Source organism: Carcharodon carcharias, chromosome 1 (assembly GCF_017639515.1).
Source record: "Carcharodon carcharias isolate sCarCar2 chromosome 1, sCarCar2.pri, whole genome shotgun sequence".
Taxonomy (NCBI): domain Eukaryota; kingdom Metazoa; phylum Chordata; class Chondrichthyes; order Lamniformes; family Lamnidae; genus Carcharodon; species Carcharodon carcharias.
Window position 1 is genome coordinate 41,140,957 of NC_054467.1, and position 22,572 is coordinate 41,163,528.

Here is a 22,572-nt window from a genome sequence, read left to right on the forward strand (position 1 = left end):
GACAATATGTACTGGCTGTGCTATTCCCTGGTAATGAGCAGTACAGAGTTATTGGGCAGAATCGCATGTGCCTGCTGGCATGGGGCGTGTTTGGTGATGTGAGAGGACAATATGGCGAGAAGGCCAAAATTCAGTTTCAGGACATCATGAAACCAGTTTACAATCATCTGCTCCGCCCGCCAATGGCGGGCCATGTTTCCCACCTTCGGATATCGGGAACCTCATTGTAATACATCTGCATATCATTATATGCCCAGCCCACTAGAAGCATCCCCTCCTGCTGGATCATCCAACCAATCAGGCCAACATGTTTCACAATAGCATATAAAAGGTACTTGGCGGGCTGCACTTTGAGGGGAACTCAGAGGTGAGTACGCAGTAGCATTGCAAAGCGCTTGCCTGTTGGACTTCAAGGTTGAGGCGCATCAGTTTGGGGGGGCGGGGACCAAAGGCTGCTCTGTGCTTTAGGTGACTTGGATGGGGGGGGTGGCAAGGGCTGCCCTACAGTTGAAGGTAGCACACAAGCATGTGCGGGGGTGCGGGGGTGGGCAGTGGAGGAGGGTAGTGGCCACACAACAGGAAAACCTTATATAAAGTGATCATTCTTCTGCAGCTGAGACAGTTCAGGTGCAGCCACATTGATATGATTGGAGTCGGGCTTTTAGCTTCTCTGCCCACTCAAGCAATGCAGAGGCATCAAAGTGTCACCAAGTACTCCAGAGCTTTTCACCCCTCAGACTGCCAAGAAATGAGTGTTTTAGTGGGCTGCAGAACAGTTGGACAACTGGGCATGTTGTACAATCTCCTTGCTAAAGCTGGCCATGCAGCAGTCACTGGTGGAGGTGCTCACAGCCCTTTGCAATGTCAGCAACCCAGTTTGGACCAGTCTCCTCCATGGTTCAAGCTGACAGTGCTGCCTTGCAGTGCAGGTTAGGAGAAAGTCTGCACCTGAGCTGACAGCACAACATGCAGTCCAATGGGCAAAGCTGCTGCTAATCGATTGGGTGAGGTGGAACAGAGGTGGGTGGGGTTTCAGGCAGCCATGCAGCGCACTAATTTTTGGCCATCTAAGTGGTGGCCAGCACTCTCCGGGATGCATTAAGGGACCTTCAGACTTAATAAGACAGGTTCTTAGTACACCCATGCTAACCCACACATCTCTCTCTTTCATCTCACAGGAGTACAACATCTGGATCATGGAGCCTGGTGACCTAGTTGTATGCCTTGTGGCTTACAGAGAGTGGAGACAAAAGAGAAGAAAGCAACTGAGGTGCCTGGCTGCGCAGAGAGAGGAGCAGCACCCTTTGGAAGAAGGGGTGGCTGGGGCTACCACACATGCTGCCAAAGAGTCAGTGAACTGTCGCGGTTGGCGCCTGGCTACACACAGGGTCCATAGATGGCTGCAAAAGACCGAGAACCAGTGTTGCTGAAGACTGCGCATGTCTAGGAACTCATCGGTCACATCTGCCAGCTACTGTAGGATTTGGTGCCATGGGGACAGGGAGGGCATCAACTGCCAGTGGTTGTGAAAGTGACCACGGCACTCAATTCCTATACCAGAGGCTCCTTTCAGGGCTTCACAGGTGACCTCCGTGGAATATCACAAGCCTCCATCCACTAGTGCATCCATGATGTCACGGATGCCATCTTAGCAAGACACAAAACTTTGTGCTTTTTGCCCAGAACCAGGAGAAGCAGGATGCAAGACTGATTGGATTTGCCAAAATCTCAGGTTTCCCACAGGTGTGGGGTGCCAATGGCTGCACTCATGTGGCACTCAATTCTCTGTCGCAACACATGGTCAACTATGTCAATCGCATCCATTCGCTGAATGTACAACCACCACAAATGCATTCTGTAGGTCTGCGCATGGTTTCCAGGGAATGTGCACGACTCCTACATTGTTAGTCGTTCACAAATCCTCACGGTCTTCCACTGTCCACTGGAGCGCCTTCGGGACAAGGGCTACCCGCACGGGTGCCATCAGCCTCAGACTGCAACAGAGCAAAGGTATAACGAAGCTCGTGCTGCAACTCAACTTCCTGGAGCAATGCAGACCATCAGGATACTGAAAGTGAGATTCCAGTGCCTGGACCAGCCTGGTGGAGCCCTGCAGTATAGTTCACAGAGGATATCACGCATCGTCATCACCTACTGCACCCTTGAAAAGCTGGCACTGCAATGGGGAGAGGAGCTGGCTGAGGAGGAGCTGGAGGTCTCCTCCAATGACGAGGACCACGATAGGGGTGAGCGTGAGGAGGTCCTTGAAGGCGATAATGACGGGGATGAGGCCCTCGCACTGGCCAGATGAGGCAGGCGCACTCGGGAGGCCCTCATAGCTGCTAGATTCGTGGAGAATGATGACGGCATGCAGTGAGGTGACTCCATAGATCCTCACATTTCAGCCATGAATGTTTGACTCCAGTCTGGCTTATGGCAATGTCCATACCCTCTGTCATAATGCTCCTGTCATGGAGATGCAGTGGAGGCACTAATAATCGCTTGATTACAGGAGGATGATGACAATATGCAGTGATGACAGTCCACAGATCTTCACACAGCCTCTGAGAATGTCTGACTCCTGTCTGGCTGAGGGCAGCTCGCTTGCGCTCTGTGATCAGGGTCATTTCATGGAGACACAGCCATGAAACTTTAAAAGCATCTGATCCTTTGTCCACCTTCAGCATCTGACCCCTTCAGAAGCACACATCACTGGTCACAGATGCTGAAAAGATGGGGCATGCCCCGCCTTAAAGGTGCTGAGAGCACACAGAGAGAATGACATTAATCTGTGACACCTGCCCACAACATTATGGCAACAATGACAAGCACCGTCGAGGTGCAGGCATCAGTAATGTTTCCAGGGAATGTGAGGTCGGACCATTGTTTTGATTTAAAGGCTGCACAAAGCACAGGGAAGAGGCCTTGGACTGAGACACCTGCCTTTATCTTGTGCGGAAAGGTTTCAGATCTGAGTGACATGAACACTGCTCATCAGAAAAAGAAGCCATAGGCAAAGAGACATTCTGGGGAGATTATTGACAATAATGAATAATATGTACAGGTGATTTGCAACCGTGCCCAGGCTGTGAAACTACATCGTCTTAACGTTCCTAACCCTGCCCCTACGTCTTGGTGCTCCACGGACATCCACAGCGGAGATAGAGGCAGCCTGCTGAATGCCCTGTCTGTTGATGACATTGGCGGGTGTGCTCTGGAAGGCCCTGACCTGTTTTTGGGGTCCTGCTGTGTGGCAGTGGCACCCTTCTTGGCCTGAGGAGCTGGAGCTGCTGAGGTCAGAGGAAGAGGGGATTCAGATGGGCCGGACACTTCCAAAGTCACCTGGATGGATGGCCCCAGGGGGTATACCTGATGATCCTCCTTCTTATGGGTGCCCAGGGGCCACGGGGCTGACTCCTTGAGGAGAAGGGGTAACTGGAGCAAGATTGAGCTGCCCCGCACCCTCTCCTGTACACGCTGTTGAAGGCCAATTATGGCATCAGCGATGCAGCTCAGTCTGCAGACAGCAGAGCAGCAGTGACATCCTGGACCAAGGTCTGCCATCTTACCAATGTTGACCTCAGCATGTTGGCATTCTGGCACTATCACCTCAGCCTGAAGGCAGACAGATTCCTCCATCGTGCCTTGCAAACTGAGGAGTGCAGCGGACATCCCTTCTTGATGTTCCCAAGCTTGCCTTTGCAGCCCCAGCAACTGTGACATGACCTAGGCCAGAGGCTTGTCATCTGACTTGGACTCAGCAAATTTCTGGTCTCTAGGAGCCCTCCAAGTTCCGGACACCTGGGAAGTTCCTGCCCCGACCTGCTGTGGATCAAACAGTGCGATGTGCTTGCTAGATTGTGATCCTGAAGCTACTGCAAAGCTAGGTCCCACTCAATTGTCTATAGGTGGTCACATACCAGTTAGACTGACACAGCACATGGTGAACAACTTTGTCAATTTTCTTTATCTACTAGTTCTAAGAAACAACCTATAAAATTAATGACTTTCATGTTTTAATTCCAACATTGGGCTCGACATCACTTTATGGCTGGAATTTCAAAGATTCCTATATATCATCTCTTCCTCTACCTGATAACAATGGTCCAAATTTTGCATACAGAGTAACGGCAAAGCTAACAGCACACATGATTGGTCTGGAGTAAATCAAACAGCAATTTCCGGAGTATGCAGATGCACAGTTAAACATGGAAATCTGGAAGTTGAGGTTGGAGTTGACCTGTTCCTCCATAGGCTGTGCTATAACAGCACCTTGCCGAGAATCTCGACATTGAAATCTTCTCCAATTGTCTGAACTTGCTGTACATACCCTGCTAGTTTCCCACTTACATATGTAGAATGAAACAGCACAGAAATAGGCCATTTGGCCCAACTGGTCTATGCTGGTCCCTATGCTCGACAGGAGTTTCCTGCCAACTGACCTCATTTCACCCTATCAGTATATCCCATCCCTTTCTTCTCCATCCCATTCAGCCTCCCCTCAAATGCTTAAGTTTTGAATGCTTCAAATGCCTTCCATTAAACAATCCGAGCATCTTATACCATTGTGCTATCTTCTGATCAAGGAGTAAACACACCAAAAAAATTTAGGGCTTGTTTATTCAGGTGTTAGTGTATATCAAGTGGTGTGATAAATCTCGCACAGCGAAAATTTAATTTTAAAAGTATAGATGCGCATTCCTTTACTCTTCACTAAATGTTGGAGGTTTTAAAAGAAGTTTTTTTCTTTTTTCTCTCTCTTAATTCCATCTTTCCTTCTCTCTTTTTATTTTGATTTCTTTGATTTGAATCTAATTTATATTTCCTCGTTTAGAGTTTGTGGGTGGAATTTATTGCCCTTCACAAAGGATAACGTGGAGGCTGAGGGAGGCATTTAACCAAGCAGGAGGCTGCCAGGAGGGAACCCTGTCATCTTCCCGCTTCTGTCACGATTAATCCGGGGTTGGAAGACGGTTGGATAGATGGCCTGTCACCAATTAAGGCCCTTAAGTGGAAAATTAATGCCACTTAAGGGCCTCATCCTGCCGCTGCTGATATTCAACCAGCAGTAGATGCAGTTGTCGCAACACAGATAGCTTGAAAAACAAACCCTAGCACATTTTCTTGCAGGCTCCCTGGTTCATGAGGGTATTGGGGGGGGCGGGGGGCATCATTCAAAGGCACACAGTGTTTGATTGAGGGTCCTGACATCAGAAAGAGGGGCCCATGGAGAAACACCCCTCTGCCCTTGCTACTGAACCCCATCCCCTGCCGCGATCCTCCCACTGTGATCCACAATGCCACCCTCATGCACCTGTGGCCCGGGTCCCTGAGCAATCCTAGGCCTTTCCTTGGATGCATTGCCAGCAACTGCCACCACTCCTGCTGGTGCTGCCTGCAATGGACAGCTGCTGACCTCTGATTGGCCACAGGTCTCAGAAAGTCGGATTTCTGTCTCCAGGCTCCTTTATCCTGGAGAAGGCCCACCGCTGTCCAAATAACTGCTCGAAAGGTGCTTAATACAGACATGGCGTGGGGCTCTCACCAGCTCTCCAGCCATTGGGTGAGACTCCCGTAGCCTGTGTTAAATACTGCCCTGCATGTCACAGTGACACGTCTTCATAAAAAAATAGAACCAGGAGTAGGCCATGTGTCCACTGCAGCCTGCCCTGCCATTCAATAAGATCATGGCTGATCTGCAACCTCAATTCCACTTTTTCACCTAATCCCATATCCCTTGATATCCTTACAGCCCAAGTATCTATTGATCTCAGACTTCAGTATGTTCAACAACTCAGCATTCACGGCACTCTGAGGTACAGAATTCCAAAAGATGCACAACAGCGAGTGAAGAAATTTCTCCTCATCTCTAATGACTCCTTATCTTGCGTGACAACCTTTCATGTGGCACCTTATTGAATGGCTTTTGAAAATTTAAATATACTACATCCATCGGTTCCTCTTTATCCTCAAAAAAAAACTAATATATTTGTCAAAAACAATTTCCCTTTCATTAAACCATGTTGATTCTGCCTGATCTTATTATGATTTTCCAATTAAATGCCTGGTTCATTGGATAGCCTCACTGCTGTTTGTTCTGCTCAAAAGTCTGCATAAACTCTGTGGCAAGCTGTCAGTGTAGCAAACGATGAGCACCATTCTTCACTGCTGACTGTAAAATCCAGGCCAAAATGTGTATCTATCCAATGGCAACCAGTTTTAAAGCAAGGACTGAAGATGGGTGCAGGAAGAGTTATAAAAAAAGAGTTATAAAACTGTTTTATGCAGGTTCTCAGTTAGTGAGGGTGCCACAACAAAAGTGTTTTATATTAAAAGACATGATATACCAGAGGCTTTTACTAAAGGAATCTAATGCATACGTGCATGCAATGCAGCCAAAAGCTTAGCGTAAATCAAATAATCTGTCAAATGCTCCTTGAGAGTTGCAGTATGTGTTGTTTTAACATTCTGAGCGAAAGTGCAATTCAGATTTCCTGTATAAATATGTCAAAATAATCAGAGCTCTACTTCGCACATAACTAGCCCTCTCTCTTCACCAAATGCTATTTGTAATCCCACAAATATCACAATGATATTGCTACTTAAGACAATTTTTGTGTCTATAATACTTGAATCAAAACTGATCAACTAACAAACAAAAACTGAAGGGGAACATCTGAAAATGTTATCATTTTAAGCTTTGACTGACTGATAAATTGTAGCTTTCATACAACTGTAATGACAATCTCCTAGCATATTCTACTTTCACTTCCAGAATTGGCTGTTTCTGTTTAACCCAAATTAAATACTGACTGTTACATAAAACATAGAATAAATGTGTATTATATCATATCAACCAAAATTCTATTTTCTAATAGCTAAGTATTGAGCATCATTGCATGTATTACAATGTTAATGCTTTAGTGCCAATGCCATCAGTGGCATTCAATAGCATGGGTGTTAGACTCGGAAACTGCTTGACAAATAAATAAACCCAAGGGAGAATAAAATCACCACTATGAACAATTTTGTGTCCATCTATATCATTTTTTGTGTACGCAGGCTCCTGTTCAGCTTTCTATCAGTGCAGTATCAGCTCATGTCTGAGCCTTCTGACAGCTCAGTGTTTTCTAAAATTAAAATCAGCTAGAGAAAAAAAAACATTTCAGCTGTCATACAAACGTATTGACAGTTTCCTGCTTCAACCTGCACTTCCAGCCCAGCAAAGACAGGAATGTAAAGAGATGAGTGTATAATCACCTCTTAGCGCTCACTTCCCAGACCTCCAAAAGACTTACAGGCTTTGGCCTTTGATTACAATTCAATCCCCATCCCACTTGGATTCCACCCTTTCACTTGCCTTAGCATTAAATTCACATATTTGGGTGTGACTTATACTATGTTTGGATCATCAGACACAGCTGAAAAAAATGATACTTCATCTTTTACTTATTTAACAAAAGTAATTTATATATTTTCCTAACTACATAAGCTACAAGAAGCAAAGTAAAATACAGAATTAAAGGATCATTCATGGTTTCAGTGAAATGACCTTGAGCAAGGTCAATTTTGTTTCTTCTGAATGCAGCTATTGTGGAGCCCAGCATAGCAATTAATTATGTAAGATAAAATTAAACAAAAATCTTAGATTTTTATCTTTGGAAACTGATGGCACCTTTCCCAAGTGGCTAGGGCATGGCCTGACATGCTTTGCTTATTTAGAAAATAGAACTGAAAGAGTTGCCAAAAATGCCTCAAATTGTCCCCATCATTTTATTATACAGAGCCTCCAGGCAAAAAGCTACTGAAGATTTACCACTGTACTTGTTTCTTAGAAGTTGGCCTGCAAATGCACTTACATGTATGTATGCTTGATAAACACCAATATGCAGGTAGATGTGCATGCATGCCTTTTATTTAAAAGCCTGCATATTAATAAAATGTGCAGCATTTAAAATATATACAGCCAATTATTGCCTTTTCTTGAATTTATAAATCACTATCAAACTGTTAATTGTGAAAAAGCATAGGGTCAGAGAGTGCATCAAGTCACTGGTGATCCAGCAACAGCACATGAGTTTGGAAAAATATCATGCTTAATTGGAATGCCCTCTACAGTAAAATCTTAAAATTTCAGGCATCAGCTGTAATTAACACACAAATTGGGCAACGTGGCTCTACCACGAAACTTCAGAGTTAACTTGCGCTTTCAAATATTTTAGAGAAACACTGGAGATACAATTCACCTTGGACTGTAGCACAAATCGGATGCTAAAGAATTAGCAGCCCATTTTCTCCTACTTTGCCTGATTTTTTTTTCCCATTGAAGTCAATTCAATCTCAAAAGGCCACATCCAACCCCTGAAAGACATTATTTATAGGTTGAAATTTGACACTTATCTGTAACTTGAATTTAATCTGCATCTGTTGTGCATTTACTTCATTAACAACCTTCAGCATGTAACTGGCAATCTCAGCAATCAGTAAGGTCCTTTGCTTTGCCAATATTAACCGACAGCACTGTCAAAGGTCATTCTCTTCTGTTCCAAATAACCACTATAAAGAAACTGACAAAACCTCATCTGAAAAAACAGCAATGTTCAGCTTAACCATAAAGTAAGAAAGGTCTTGCATTTATATACAAGTTTTCGTGACCTCAGAAATCCCAAAGCACTTCATAACTAATGAAGTGCTTCTGAAATGTCGCCCTTGTACTAATGTAGAAAACAAGCACTTTTTTGCCCGTGTAAATTAGTTTTCGGTAAACATCAATATAAAATCGATAGCATAGCTCCAAAGACTACCATTAAGGCCAAGATGTGAAACTTGCTGAAAGGCTACCTCTATAACCAAGCTTTTAGTCATCTGTCTTTTTCTGTGGCTTGGTGTCAAATTTTGTTTGATAACACATCCTGTGAAGCATCTTAGGATGTTTTGCTATGTTAAGGAGTTATATAAATGCAACTTGTTGTTAGAGTTCCCAATTAACACTGTATAAGATACAGACTGAATTTTTGATTGTGAATCTTTAAAAGAACCATTCGTAACAACTGTTGTGGCCTATACTTTCACATGCTTTGGATACAGCAAGTAATAATGATCATTAGTTTGCACTTTGTAAAAAGCACATGTAAGAACAGAATATACAAAAATAAAACCTTGGCTGAAACATCACTGGCCTAGGATACTGCATTCTCCAAAGTTTTCTGTCCTGACAAAGAATGTCAAGTGCTGATTAAATTTCCATTCTACATTGGTTTGCCATTCCTCCAAAGCAGGATTTGAACCTGCACTTGTCTTTCTTTCTAGCTCAATCCAAAAATCATAGATGAATTTAGAATTCCCCCAGTTTCACTAGCAAAAATGAAACAAAACTAAGCTAATAAAATGAAACATACACTTGCTTCAAACTTAAATGTTTGAAGCTCACACCATTCATTCCAGCAGGCATTGCATCAAACAAATGTGAATTACATAAATGTATTTGGACTTAAATATTCTTTTCATTATTAAGAATTCAACTGAAACTTTTACATAAAATGATACAGAAATTACAACACAGAAACAAGCTATTCAGCCCAATAAGTCAGTGTTGTTGTTCAGCCTCTACACGAGTAGTAGTCTTGATCCTCGCTACTCGCACTTATCCCAGATCCTTATTCATACTTCCTTTTCCTTTAGCCACCCATCAAACCTTGTATCTAATGTTAACATGGTCTCTGATTCAATGAACAACTCCACTATTGCATTCCACAGCCTCACAATCCTCTGCGCAAAAAGATCTATCCTGCTTTCTGTCCAAAATCTTATAGTTAACCTTATGTCTGTTCCCCTGGTTCCAGACCCTGCAATCACTGGAAGCATAATTTTAAACACGTCCATCAAATCACCCCTGTTCTCACCAGGTAAAGCACGATGTACTCTTAGGGCAACTGAATGTTCTAGCCAATATCTTTTAACTTGAATAGTATGGTTGTCACTCCTTCAGTTCTATTTTTTTTACTTTGAAACAATGTTTTTGAGTAGCTGGTAACATGCAGGTTGGCCAACTGATGGAAGTGTTGAAAATCTAGTAAACTGCGAGTAGACTATCTTGAAATGTCTGAGGAACAAAATATGTAATATAATTAGCAGCTCAGGACCAGGAATCCACAAGGATACCAGTTAATTGAATCACAAGCCTCAGGCAGGTGAAAGCAGCGCCACTAGAGTTAGGAGATGGAGCAATGGAGCTTGGGAGATCAGAGGTCAAATGTAATCAGTCAGCCAATTTATAAGTAACAGGCTTGAAAACAAATCGACAGCAAGTGATTTATAACACAACAAAGAACTGTGACTACCAGGCTGACAAAATAATGGTGGGAAGTAAATGATGCAGTTCATGATACACACAAGATTGTAAAATATCATTCCAGCAAATTTTCTGTGCCAATATCCATGATGGGTCATACATTACACTATACTGTGATCAGATAAGCAAGTGCAGTGACAAGAAGTACACACCATGCACAAAACTTTGAAGAATCGATCTCCTATGATATCGCTTACGGTGAGTTGCATATCAGGGTGGAGGAGTGTCAGCAGGGATTTTCTGTATCATGCCTTCATGTCTGGATTCTTGTCTCTGTTATCACATTTATTGACCACGAGGCTCCCTTCCTTAGGCGCCCAGCTGATCCCATTCTTTTACCCTGAGTTGCACCCATCATTTAATGCCTAACTCTATATCTAATTTAGATGTTGCACTGTAGACAGTAGGAGCAGGTCCATTAGTATAACCATAAAGTCCATCAGATTAGCTATTTCTCGATTTTCTGCAGCACCACGAGTGGCAAGTCTGAGAGCTGTGTGGGCCTGCTCCAGACAACTGGTGTTTCTGGATTTCCGGATGGGAGAGGTTACAGTGTTCACCTTAATGACCTAGACTCGAGGGTACAAGACACAATTTCAAAGCTTGCAGATGACACAAAACCTGGAAGTATTATGAATCGTGAGGAGTTCAAGAGGACCTGGAAAAGCTGGTGGAATGGGCGAACACGTTACAGATGAAACTTAATGCAGAGAGGTGTGAAGTGATTTATTTTGGTAGGAAGTATAAGGAAAGGCAATATAAAATAAAGGATACAATTCTAAAGGGGGTGCAGGAACAGAGAAAGCTGGGGGTATATGTACACAAATAACTGAAGGTGGTAGGGCAGGTTGAGAAAGCAGTTAAAAACACACATTGGACCTTGTGCTTTACAAGTAGACAGAGGCGTTGGGACTTTGTTGAGGCATCGGAGGTCTCGCTTGCTGGCTGGAGAACTGACGAGAGACCCACGCTGCCTCTAATAGGGAGGGCCTGCCGAACCACAAGCTAATCAGGCAGTGGCGAGTCCAACAGTGGGTCATCCCCTGGAATCAAGACCTCAGGGATGGAAGTCTTGCCTATTGAGAGCTGCTAGTCAATCAGAGACTGGCAGCTCTTGTGCTCAGCCGGGCCACACGGGTGGCCATGGCTGCTGTCAGAAGGATAGGTACTGGAGTACTAGAATTGTGCAGCAACCCAAGCCACAGGTAGGTAATGTGGGGGGGTGCTCACAGGGTGCGGGTCAAGGAGTATAGTAGGGGTGAAGACCAAGAGCAGGGGGGTTGGCTCTCATTTGGCCCCCTTCCTGATGTCCAGTCCCTTGAATAGGCACTGAGTGCCTTTGATTGAAGGACTCTCCTCTTAAATAGGTGACAAGCTGGCCGCACAGTTTTACCTGCTGTGCACACCAAATGGTGACAGGCCCACCTACAGCTGGGTTAATACCAGCCATGGGGGGATATGGCCCTTAAGTGGTCATTAATTGGCTACTTAAGGGCCTCAATTGGCAGCAGAGTGGGAAGGTCAACCATGGGCCTTCCTGTTCAGAACTTAATTCTGACAGAGGCGGAAGGCGGCAGGGGTTCCAGTATGCCAACATCTCACCTAAGAAAATGCCCTTTCTGCCTCCAAGCTCGTCACCAATGAGAGCAAAAGATTCCAGATAGAGTACAAAAGTGAGGAAACTATGATGAACTTTTAACACAGGTACAGCCTCAACTGAAGTACTGTATCCAAATCAGGTACCGCACTTTAGGAAGGATGTAAAGGCTTTAAAGACGGTACAGAAAAGCTTTACGAGAATGGTTCCAGCAATGAGGGACTTCAATTATATGGATAGAGTGGAGAAGCTGGGGTTGTTCCTCTTAAAGAGGAGGTTGTGAAGAGATTTGATAGAGGTGTTCAATGAAATGGCAGATCTATACAGAGGAGATAGGGAGCTACAGTTCCCAACGGTGAATGCATTGAGAACCAGAGGATGCCGATTTAAGGGTGACTGGCTAAAGAACCAACAATGGCATGAGTAGAACCTTTTTTTCACAATGAGTGGTTAGGATCTGGAATGTTCTGCCTAAATGGGTGGCAGAGGTAGATTCAATCGTGGCTTTCAAAAGGGAATTGCAGCAGGGCTGAAAAGGGACCTGAAGAGAGAAAAATTGCAGGGCTACAGGGAAAGGGAAGGGGAATAGGACTATCCAGATTGCTCTTACAGAGAGCCAGCAGGGACTCAATGGGCAGGATTGCCGCCTTCTGTGCTGTGATTCTATGATTCTAAGTTAGCTGAGCAGCAGAAAACAAAGACCAGGGATAATGGGCAGGCACTCGAATTGGCAGGACGTGTTTGCAAGGATGTGTGTTGGGGCCTCAGCTATTCACTGTATTCATTATTAGATGATGAGATAAAAAGTTACATATGCAAGTTTGCCATGTCGCACAGATAGATGGCATTGTAAATGAAAGCATAAAATTACAGAGATATTCACAGATTAAGTGAACTGGAAAAACTACAGCAAATGCATTTCAAAGTAGACAAATGTGTAGTCATCCACTTTGGACCCAATAAGAACAGAACAGATTACTTGCTAAATGGTGCAAAGCTAGAAACAGTGAAGGACCAAAGAGACTTGGTAGCCCATGCACATAGATCATCAAAATATCATGAACAGGTACAGAAAATTAATCTAAAAGGCTAATGGAATGCTGTCCATATATCTAGAAGACTAGAAAACAAGGGGGTAGATGTTGTGCTGCAGTTCCACAAAGTCTGGTCAGACAACACCTAAGTACTGGGCATCATACCTTATGAAGGATTTATTGGCCTTAGAGGGGGTGTAGCTTAGATTTACCCTGGACTGCAAGGGTTAAATTACTCAGAGAGGTTTCATAAACTAGGGTTGTATTCCCTGAAATTTAGATGGTTAAGGGGTGATTTGATCAAAGTTTTCAAGATATTAAGGGGAACAGACAGGGTAGGTAGAGAAAAACTATTTCCAGTGGTCGAGGAGACTAGGATGAGGGGGTATTGTCTATAAATTAGAACCAAATTTTTGGAGAGTGAAATTAAGAAACAATTCCTCATGCAAAGAGTGAGAAAAGTTTGGAACAAAATTGCAATGTTGCTAAGATTGCCATTGCCAAGAATGCTCAAGGCTATGTAAATTTGATTTTCATGAATCATACAAATTTTGGCACAGAAAAACCGTGCAGCCCATTGAGCCTGCTTCCCAGCCTAGCTACTTATCAGACTACAAGAATTCCAATTCTTCGTAAAATTTTCTTCACTAAATACCATGTTTGATTCAGCTTCAACAAACACTTGTGGCTATTCCTTCCAATCTCCCAATTTATGTTTCTAGCATTGAGAAAGCTAGCTCTTTACCAAGTTTTCATACCTCACTGATCCCTCCTGCTCCCCCCGAACCCCCAGCATTTGTAAATACAATGGGCTGTATTTTGTGTTCACCTGCTGGAAAGGACCCTCAACTTCCAGGATGCGCCAATCCAAAAAAAGCTGTGGTGGGCCTACTAATGCTATGCCCAAGGGTTCACTTTTTACTGCAGAAGGCATTTTTTTTCCAGTGTTTGTGTAAGTCATGCTCACAACTGCCTGCCATTTTCACCCACACTAGCCTGCACTGCCGAGCCTGCACTGCAACCCATGCCAAAAGGGAATTCTCCCTCACCGCCAGGATCACAGTAGATTTGTGCAGCGATTTGTTTTGTTAGCGCAAGCACTGCACTGCACCACTGATCACAAAACCTGGCCCTTAGATATTCAATGCAAATGCTGCTAATTTATGGCTAGAAACTAATGGGTCCCAACTTCCTTATTTAGTGCTTCTTTAGCCTGACCAAAAGAGATTTAATCTTTAGACTACTGGATTATTAAAATATACCTCTGGAACCAAGATTTCAGTCTCACCATCCCTTTGACTCAATGTCAATTTTGTCTGATTATGCGTCACCCTTGGAACATTTTTCAATATTAAAGGTGCTATGTAAATGCAAGTCATTGCTGGATGTACCTCCTCCCTTGCAGCAAGCTGCAAGCACATCTGCTAGTACTTCTCTTACTAGTTTTTCACATTGATTGCTGGTTAAGCAGAGCCGCTATAAATCAGATCACAATAGACCACCGGTACCAAAAATATCTCATTAATCTTTATTTGTCGAATTATACATATCAATTGTAATGCAAATTATTTACTTGGTGCTGCAACCTTAGGCCCTACATGCTAAGTGCTGCTTGGAAAGAAAACCCTAGGGCTAACCTAAACTGTAATCCAGTACCTCATTTAGCAGTTGTGTTGTACATCACAGTCAATGTATTTGACACTCAAATTGGACCCAGCAGGGGGCAAAATAATCTGATTTTTCAGCTGCTCAAGTAACTTGCAGTGCTGAAAATGACTAAGATCCCAAGGGCTTATTTCCCTCTCATTTCCCTACTAGATGCCAGCCTGCGTTCTTTAACAAAGATTAAGCCATCGTTCAAGAGGTTGAAATATTAATATGGGTCATGACATACCAATCCATCAGTACTCTGTTTGAGTACATAATATATTTTCTCATTTTCAAATCACAAAGGTCACATAACAGAACCTTGTTTTCCTGTTTTACTGTGAAACAATGTAGAATTTGTTAGAGTTGACTTGTACCTAGCAATCTGAAGTTGATAGTTTTGGAGTTAGTTATTTCCAGAATGTTATGTTGGATTTCAAGTATTCATGATTCATTTGTATCGCCCTCCACCACCCACCTCCACCCACCCCTCCCATAGGGGACAAAGAAAAAGTTACATGAACCTGTTTCACATATGAAAGATGTTGATAATCATATTCGTATCAGGTACAGCCTAACACTAATATCTGATCTATTATAAATTTGGGCATCTTATCCAGTCAGGGACTTTTGATCCTGATAATAGGCAGCAAGCAGGGAGGGGAGGATTTGCTACCAGTCAAATCTGGAAGATAGGGTTTCTAGCAATTCCTGTCAAATTTAACAGCAGGGCCTGTTTTAAATTTTTCCAAAAGGTTTGCCAGCCGCAGCCAGCCAGATTGGGTGTGGGATTTGAGCTGGCCAATCACACACGACCAATTGTTTGGAGAAAGTTGGGTTAGCTAGGAGGTAGCATTCCTTCTAGCCCTCACCAGTGGTGAAAAGGCACTTACTCAATGGATTGGCTCTTCATGCCTCCCTTCAGCTGCCGTGTATCCTGAGGCCCAGGAAACCTAGCCTTCAGACGTGAAAACTAAAAAGTAATGTTAAAATGGAGGCACAAAACTTCCTGAAAATAATTTATCAGGTGGCAGCCCGTTCACTGATGCATCAGTACCTACTCCCAACCCACCTTTGTGAAAATTTAATGTGGGAAGGTTGCCCATTCTTTTTATTTTTAACCTCCCTTAAGGAGAGGAAGAGAAGAGGAAGCAATGAACTGCTAGCTGCTTGTGATCCACAATCTACATTACATTCCATGTAGTATATGTGGTTTACCATAGACCACTCTCTAAAGTCCACTCTGCTTTAGTCTTTTAAAGATTGCAGTTGAATTTCAACACTGCAGTTACAAACTACTGTTAAATGTGAATTACAACAATTCAATTTACTATAAGAATGTGCCATGTTACAAAAGATTCAAAACACTTCTACAAAATTTAGTTTAGAATATTCATTTTCCTGCCGCCAGCATCTGAAAAAAAACATGATCGGGTCCATTGTTGCTCAGAAAGTTGGATTAGGCATGTGAGGGGATTGTTATTAATCCAGGGCACGTTATCTTGTGATCTAGAGAGGTTGTTCGAAAGAACATTGGACATTCTGTTCATTGAACCTTATCTCTTTAGTAACCTAACTTGCTTATTATTATTTAGCATGCAAATGCATTGTGAACTGCCTTTATGTTTTTTTTGTCTCTACAGCTCCATGCAATAGATTATTCCAAATATTCATCATTTGGGGGGAATAATTTCCTCATTCGTAGGGAAAGGCACATCTTCCTAATTTGCATGTTACTCCTCTGACTTCTGATTGGTGGGGTGGGGGAAGTGGAGAAGAGCCTGAATCAGGATGCATGCTCTTCCAGAAGCCCAACATAGATATGACTCCAGATTTAAATCTGTGGTGTTATCTCCACAGTTTTTGGACCTCAAACATACAGACTTTCATCTCTCCAGCTCGGACAGATTGTAGTATGGCTGCAGTATCAGTACAGTGTAAGGACAGGCTAAGATGGAATAATGGCAACATAACTGTTGCAGAATATAATGTGTAATGGTGGCATTCTCATTTGCTTCTGCCCTATTTTTCCTGTTGGACTTCATTCTTGAGTCCAGGAGCTACTGTAATGCGTTTATCAGAGATAACGCTTAAAAACTATTACAGCATTTGTGTAAATAAACTACATAACGAAATGTTAAGATTATACCTTAGCATTAAATACAATACCCACTCCTGTAATATTGGGCCTGAACTTCCTTGAAGTGGCAATCAGCATTGGATCACCCTATGCCCAATTACTTATCCCGCTCGAACTTCAGACTCAGGCCAGGCGAGATCCAGGAAGTGCAGTGCGTCCCCAGGGCTCAGCCCAGAAGAGTCGAAGTGTAGGATGCCACACCCCCTTTTTTACAGCAGTAGCTACCGTAAACCAGAAATTCAAAGGTCCTTGACAGACCAGGGAGAAGGTAAGTGCCTAAGGTAAGTCATTAGGATCTGGCGGGGTTGTTGGAGGGAAATTGGAAGTTGGTGGGAGGATCAGAGGCAGGTGGGAGGATCAGAGGCTGGTGGGAGGATCGGATGTAATGGGGGAGGAATCGGTGCTCGGGCAGTCAGAGGCAGGGGGTGGGAGGTTGGGCCTCGGCTTAGGTCAGGTTGGGTCAGGACTGTGGGGGAGGTGGGGGTTGTCCGACCTCGGGGAAGATGGGCGTGTCGAGCCTCAGGGGAGGGTGGTGCAGAAATGATCGGGCATCTGGGGGGTTGGTCGTTGGGCCTGGGGGGGAGGTGGTGGGGTCAGAGACGGTGAGGCGGTGGGGATCAGAAGCGGGCCTACCAGTGGAGTGGGGGAGGTCCTGTGCATGGGTGGGGGCATCCCTTGGGGATGCTAGTGGGGGGACTCCCGGGGGGGTCGGGGGGTGGTGGGAGAGCCCCATGAGGGAGCAGTCGGAGAGTGGGGGAGTCCTTTGGGGGGGGACCAGGGATGTGGGGGTAGTACCGAGGGGGTCTAGTCGGGTTGGGAGAAATCCCCTGGGGATGTGGAGGCAGTCCTGTGGGGAGTCAGTCTAGGTCGTACAATAGTTACCCAGAAATTAGAAGTGCTTTTCAGTTTTCTAACATTTTTCTGGGTAACAATTGATGTAACTCAATCGAAACAACCGAAGTTTGCGATTTAAATCGCATTTTTGGATGGTTCCCAGTGCAGGACAATTGCCCAAGGAAAGTTTGCACTTCTGGGCAATTGCTGTACCAACCTTACCTGTGAGTTTCTGAAGGGGATTCTCCAGCGCATCTTTGAGGGACTAATGGGTTCAGATTGGATTCACTGGACAAAAGTTAATGCTCACGATGATGGGCCCATTAACTGGTTGGGAAGCTGGTGGCAATACTACTATGGCCATCTCGCACCCAGTATTCAATTTTGTACCAATCAGTGCTTGCCTGGTTGGTGATGGGGTCCTCGTTGCATTCAGGGCAGATTTCCCACCTCCAAGAGCTGCTAGCCAACCAGAGGCCGGCAGTTTTTCAGCACTGGCAGCACCACCAGGAGCAGTGGCCAGTGCCAGTTCTTCAGGATGCCCAGGCTGAAGGATCATTGCTGGAGACTAGAGTGAAGGTAGGTAAGGCAGGCTCACTGGGAAGGCCCTGGCATGTGGGGAGAGGGGAGTCATTTTTAAGGGCAGGCAGAGATCTTTACTGGTGGGCGGCCCATGCCTCTGGTGGGTCTCTCCATTGGGCATGGGCTGTCCAAGTAGGAGGGGTTCCACCATCAGGCCGCAGGCATACGGTCCAGAGTTTGCCTGACGGGTTGCTCACAAGACATAGCCTTTGCCAGCCAATGGTTGAATACCAGCGGAGTGGGATGGGACTCTTAAATGGCGAGCTAAGGGCCTCAATTGTCTTCTAGGTGGGTGGACATCCTCCAGCCTTCCTGTACTTAATAAGGGGGAGTCAGTAAGTTGACACAGTCTCCACCACACACTTTCCTACCCAAAGAGGACACCCCACCCTGCTGTATCTCAGCCTGCCTCAGGGTTGGGGGGTGGGGGGGGCGGTAGTGTGGATAATGAAATTCTGCCCACTATCTGAGTGGAGAGAAGGGAAAAGGAGTTAGAAAAATAAATGCTTCACATTGGAAGCCATGGTATTTCGGAGATCCACAGAAATGGAACGTGTTGTATTTTAAGAATTTTCCCTCACAATAGCTGCAATAAAATTTGAGGAAGCAAATCATGTATAGAATCCATGGGTATAAAAATCCATCATATATAAAATGGTCTGCTCAGTGCACTGTATACATCATGACATCCACATACCCATACTACACTAATTTGGAATGGGTGACAGAAATAAACATTCGGTACAGAAACCAATAGTCCTTACCTTGTCTATCATATCTGGCCTATTGGTGGCTGCCAAGATCATCACATTATGGAGTTGTTCAATCCCATCCATTTCAGTCAGCAATTGTGCAAGGACTCGGTCAGCCACATTGCCAGCACCAGCAGAGCTAAACCAAAACACAGGATCAGAAGGTTTCAACAAACTGTGTAAAAAAAAACTACATCAACTGGAACACAATAAACTCATAAGAGAACAGAAGACAAGCTTTTATTTCAGAAAGATGCATAGATGAATTCTGTGTTTGAGATTTCTGGTTAGTTTGAGTTCTTGACCCATCCCGTGGCTTTTACTTATGGTGCATTCTACAGCAAGATATCAGTTACTGAGGAAAAATATATGTAGCTGCTTCTGCTTTGTAGTAAATTAACTTACACACTATTCTTTAATGGTACAAGGGCCAGGAAGATATTTCACTGCCATCAAATCTCTTGCAATAAGTTACCTTGTGCCAGTATTTTAAAAAGTAAAATCATTTTTTGAATAACCAGGAATTACGATTTTTTTATTTGCTCTTATCATGGATTCAGTTCTGTTTGGTAACATTAATATTCAAAAATGTAACATTTGATTCATTTTGAGCAGATCAGTGTGTAAAACTCCCAGGTGTGTTTGTGAGGGAAAAAAATTGATCTGAGTCTAAACTCACTAAAATTAAATTTCTTTGAGGCAAAAAATTTTAGATTTTACCAATGGAAAGATTCCTTGTAGTTCAGTTAAATTTGACAAATTCCATGGCCATTGAACTGAGCTTCTCCACTTAATCTAATCCATATGAATCTATCCATATGAATAATTCACAAGTGACATACGATATGACTGTGACAAAAGTAAATATTCCTCCTCATCCTACTTGACCTGTCTGCAGGTTTTGACATGGTTTATCACACCAACCTTCTTGAACACTTGCCCACCATTATCCAATTGGGTGGGACTGTGCTTGCCTGGTTCCAATATCATTCATATAATCATAACCATAAAAGGGCTTCTCTTTCCGCTCCCACGCTGTTTGCTCTGGTTACCGCCCAAGGATCTATCTTCGAGTTTCTCACCTGCTTGCTGCCCCTTGGCGACATCATCTGAAACCAACAGCACCAGTTTCCATATGTACACTGACAATCCCCAACCCCATGTCGCTACCACCTCTCCCAACCCCTCTGCTGTCTTGAAATTGTTACACTGTTTAGCTGATAACCAGTACTGGATGAGCAGAAATTTATTCCAACTAAATAATGGGAAGGCCAAAGCCATTGTCTTCATTCCTCACTCTATTTCTTAGCCACAAACTTCATCTCTCTCCCTGGAAAGTGTCTGAAATTGATCCAGAGTATTTGCAACGTTGGTGTCATTTATCAACAAGGTGTGCTTCTGACCACATATCCATGCCATCACTAAGATCACCTATTTTCAGCTCTGTAAAATCACCAGACTCCATCCCTTCCTCAGCTCATCTGCTGCTGAAACCCTCATCCCTGCATTTGTAACCTCTAGACTTGGCTACTCCAACATATTCCTGGCTAACATCTCACATTCTATCCTCTGTAAACTTCAAGTCATCCAAAACTCTGCTGCCTGTGTTCTAAGTCACACCATGTCCCATTCACCCACTATCCCAATGTTCGCTAACCTACATTGGATCCTAATTAAGCCACGTGAAGCTAAGTAATCAAAATATTTAAATAACTCATTATGTGCTGTTTTTACCCCCGATTCTGCCTTTAACAGCCTGACCTGTCAGTAACCCGCCAGGGTCACCAAGGCAAGTGCACAGTGAAGAGTGCTTCTTCAGTGAAACTGACAGGCTTGGAAGGTTTCGATCAATGAAACTAAAGGGCTCCAACCATTACCAGGTGAGAGGCTGCTTCTAATTGCACATCTCCTCTGAAAGAGTGCCATGCCTGTTTGACACGTGATTGCCAACTTCTTGGATAGTACTTCACCTGTCTAGCACTTCACTCACCTTCAGCATCCCTGCTGTCAGCCTTCAACACAGCAAGGGAGCAGCTCATGCAGCTCCAGCTTGCACCTCTGATGAGAGACAGGAGAACAGGCAACGCCATCACAACAGATTTCTCCTCACCCGCATTCCCCTCCACAAAGCAGAGAAGATGGATATCTGGATCCAGCTGGAAGGAGGCAAGGCCCCCAACACAGAGTCTCCAAGCAGAGGATGAGTCATCTCAACATATTTGAGCACCGATGCCTCAGTTTACTCTCACAACAGATTGCTGCCAACATCTTCAGCCTCCTAGGGTAAGATCTTCTTCCCGGAGGAGGTGGGCATGTTTTGCCAGTTGCCAATAATGTGCCTGTCACCCTCCTCTGTCTCTGCCTCTCTCCAAGTTTGTGTGCTCTCTTCTCCTGCAAGGGGAGAACCAAAGGTGAGAGTATTAGGAATGGTTTGAGTGAAGAGAAGGGAAGGACAACAGCTATGAAGGGTGAGTGAGAGGCTTCGGTGCGAGTGTACAATAGGTTAAGGGTGGGTGTCAGTGTTAGTTGTTCGGATGGGGATTTGGGGTGCCTGCAGAGACAGAAATGAGTGGAGCTGCAAGGTGTATCTTGCTGAGGAGTGCTGTGCAGGAGAAAGCTGAGAATGTCAGAGTCCAGGGCTTGGCATCTGAAAATGTTATGCCAGTCACCTTTCCTGCCCTCTTGAGGTTCTGGAACCTCTTGGCACATTGTCTCCAAGTTGGAGAGCATACACTTCTGCTGCTTATTTACTCACCCACATCCACCCAAACCTGACTGGTTGGAAAGGCTGTCCTCTCCCTTGTATCCATGAGAGAGCTCACCTCACTACAGTTCCTCAGATCCCACTGCAGGAGACCCAAGTTGTTGCTGAGATCTGGTTAGGCACCAATAACGTTTTGTTTAAAGCAGAGAAAGTTTGATGTTCAAGACACTAAGTGAATAAAGCCACAAAATTCCATGGGTTTTGAACAAACAAAAATAAAATAAACCTACAAGATCAAAAAGATAAAACAATTTACAATATCTATCCTACACTCTAACATTCAGGGTAAGTAAGAGGTACATGTGAATTACTAAGCCAACTGTGGTCAAACACACCACACTACACAATAAATGATAGATGTGACCAAGACAGAGTCCATGGATTTATCAACAAACCACCCAGACGTCAGTAACACTATCAATCAACCAATCTCACTGAAACTCTATCTCTCTCACAAGGGATTCCAGTCTTCACCTTTGAAGATGTAACGTTGGAGTTCTCTCCAAAAGCCTCTCCAACTCAGATGGCTTCAACAATGACCCACCTCATAGGGTTTCAATCTTGTCTCCTGAGAATCCATTCCCCTAGATTCCTGAGTATATATCCAAGCACCAACTCACAATCACAATTTCAGATCTTTGGCTCCACTGTGCAGAACACTACTACTCTGCCCCAATGACCCACAGCACATTGGCAACTTTCGGCTGCCTTCTTCACTTAAAGTCTGCTCCCCAGCCCTTTTCACGTTTGGAGCCTGTTTCTCTGTTCCTCTTTTTCATGAACTTAACTGGAATCTGTTTCTGTTGCCTGTCTCTTGTCCCTTACCTGGGACTTGCTTTTGGGAAGTCTCCCTGTTCCTCTCCACTTTTTG

The 22,572-nt window shown here is 44.2% G+C and overlaps 1 protein-coding gene across 3 annotated transcripts in view; it reads right to left on the reverse strand.

Moving 5' to 3' along the window:
• spata5 (spermatogenesis associated 5) overlaps positions 1-22,572 on the reverse strand; it is a 496,065-nt gene that overhangs the window by 331,068 nt on the left and 142,425 nt on the right. For all 3 annotated transcript variants that reach the window (XM_041196527.1, XM_041196518.1, XM_041196509.1), the window contains one exon: positions 18,950-19,076. In XM_041196527.1, coding sequence (XP_041052461.1) covers positions 18,950-19,076 — 127 coding nt within the window. The remainder of the gene's footprint in view (positions 1-18,949; positions 19,077-22,572) is intronic.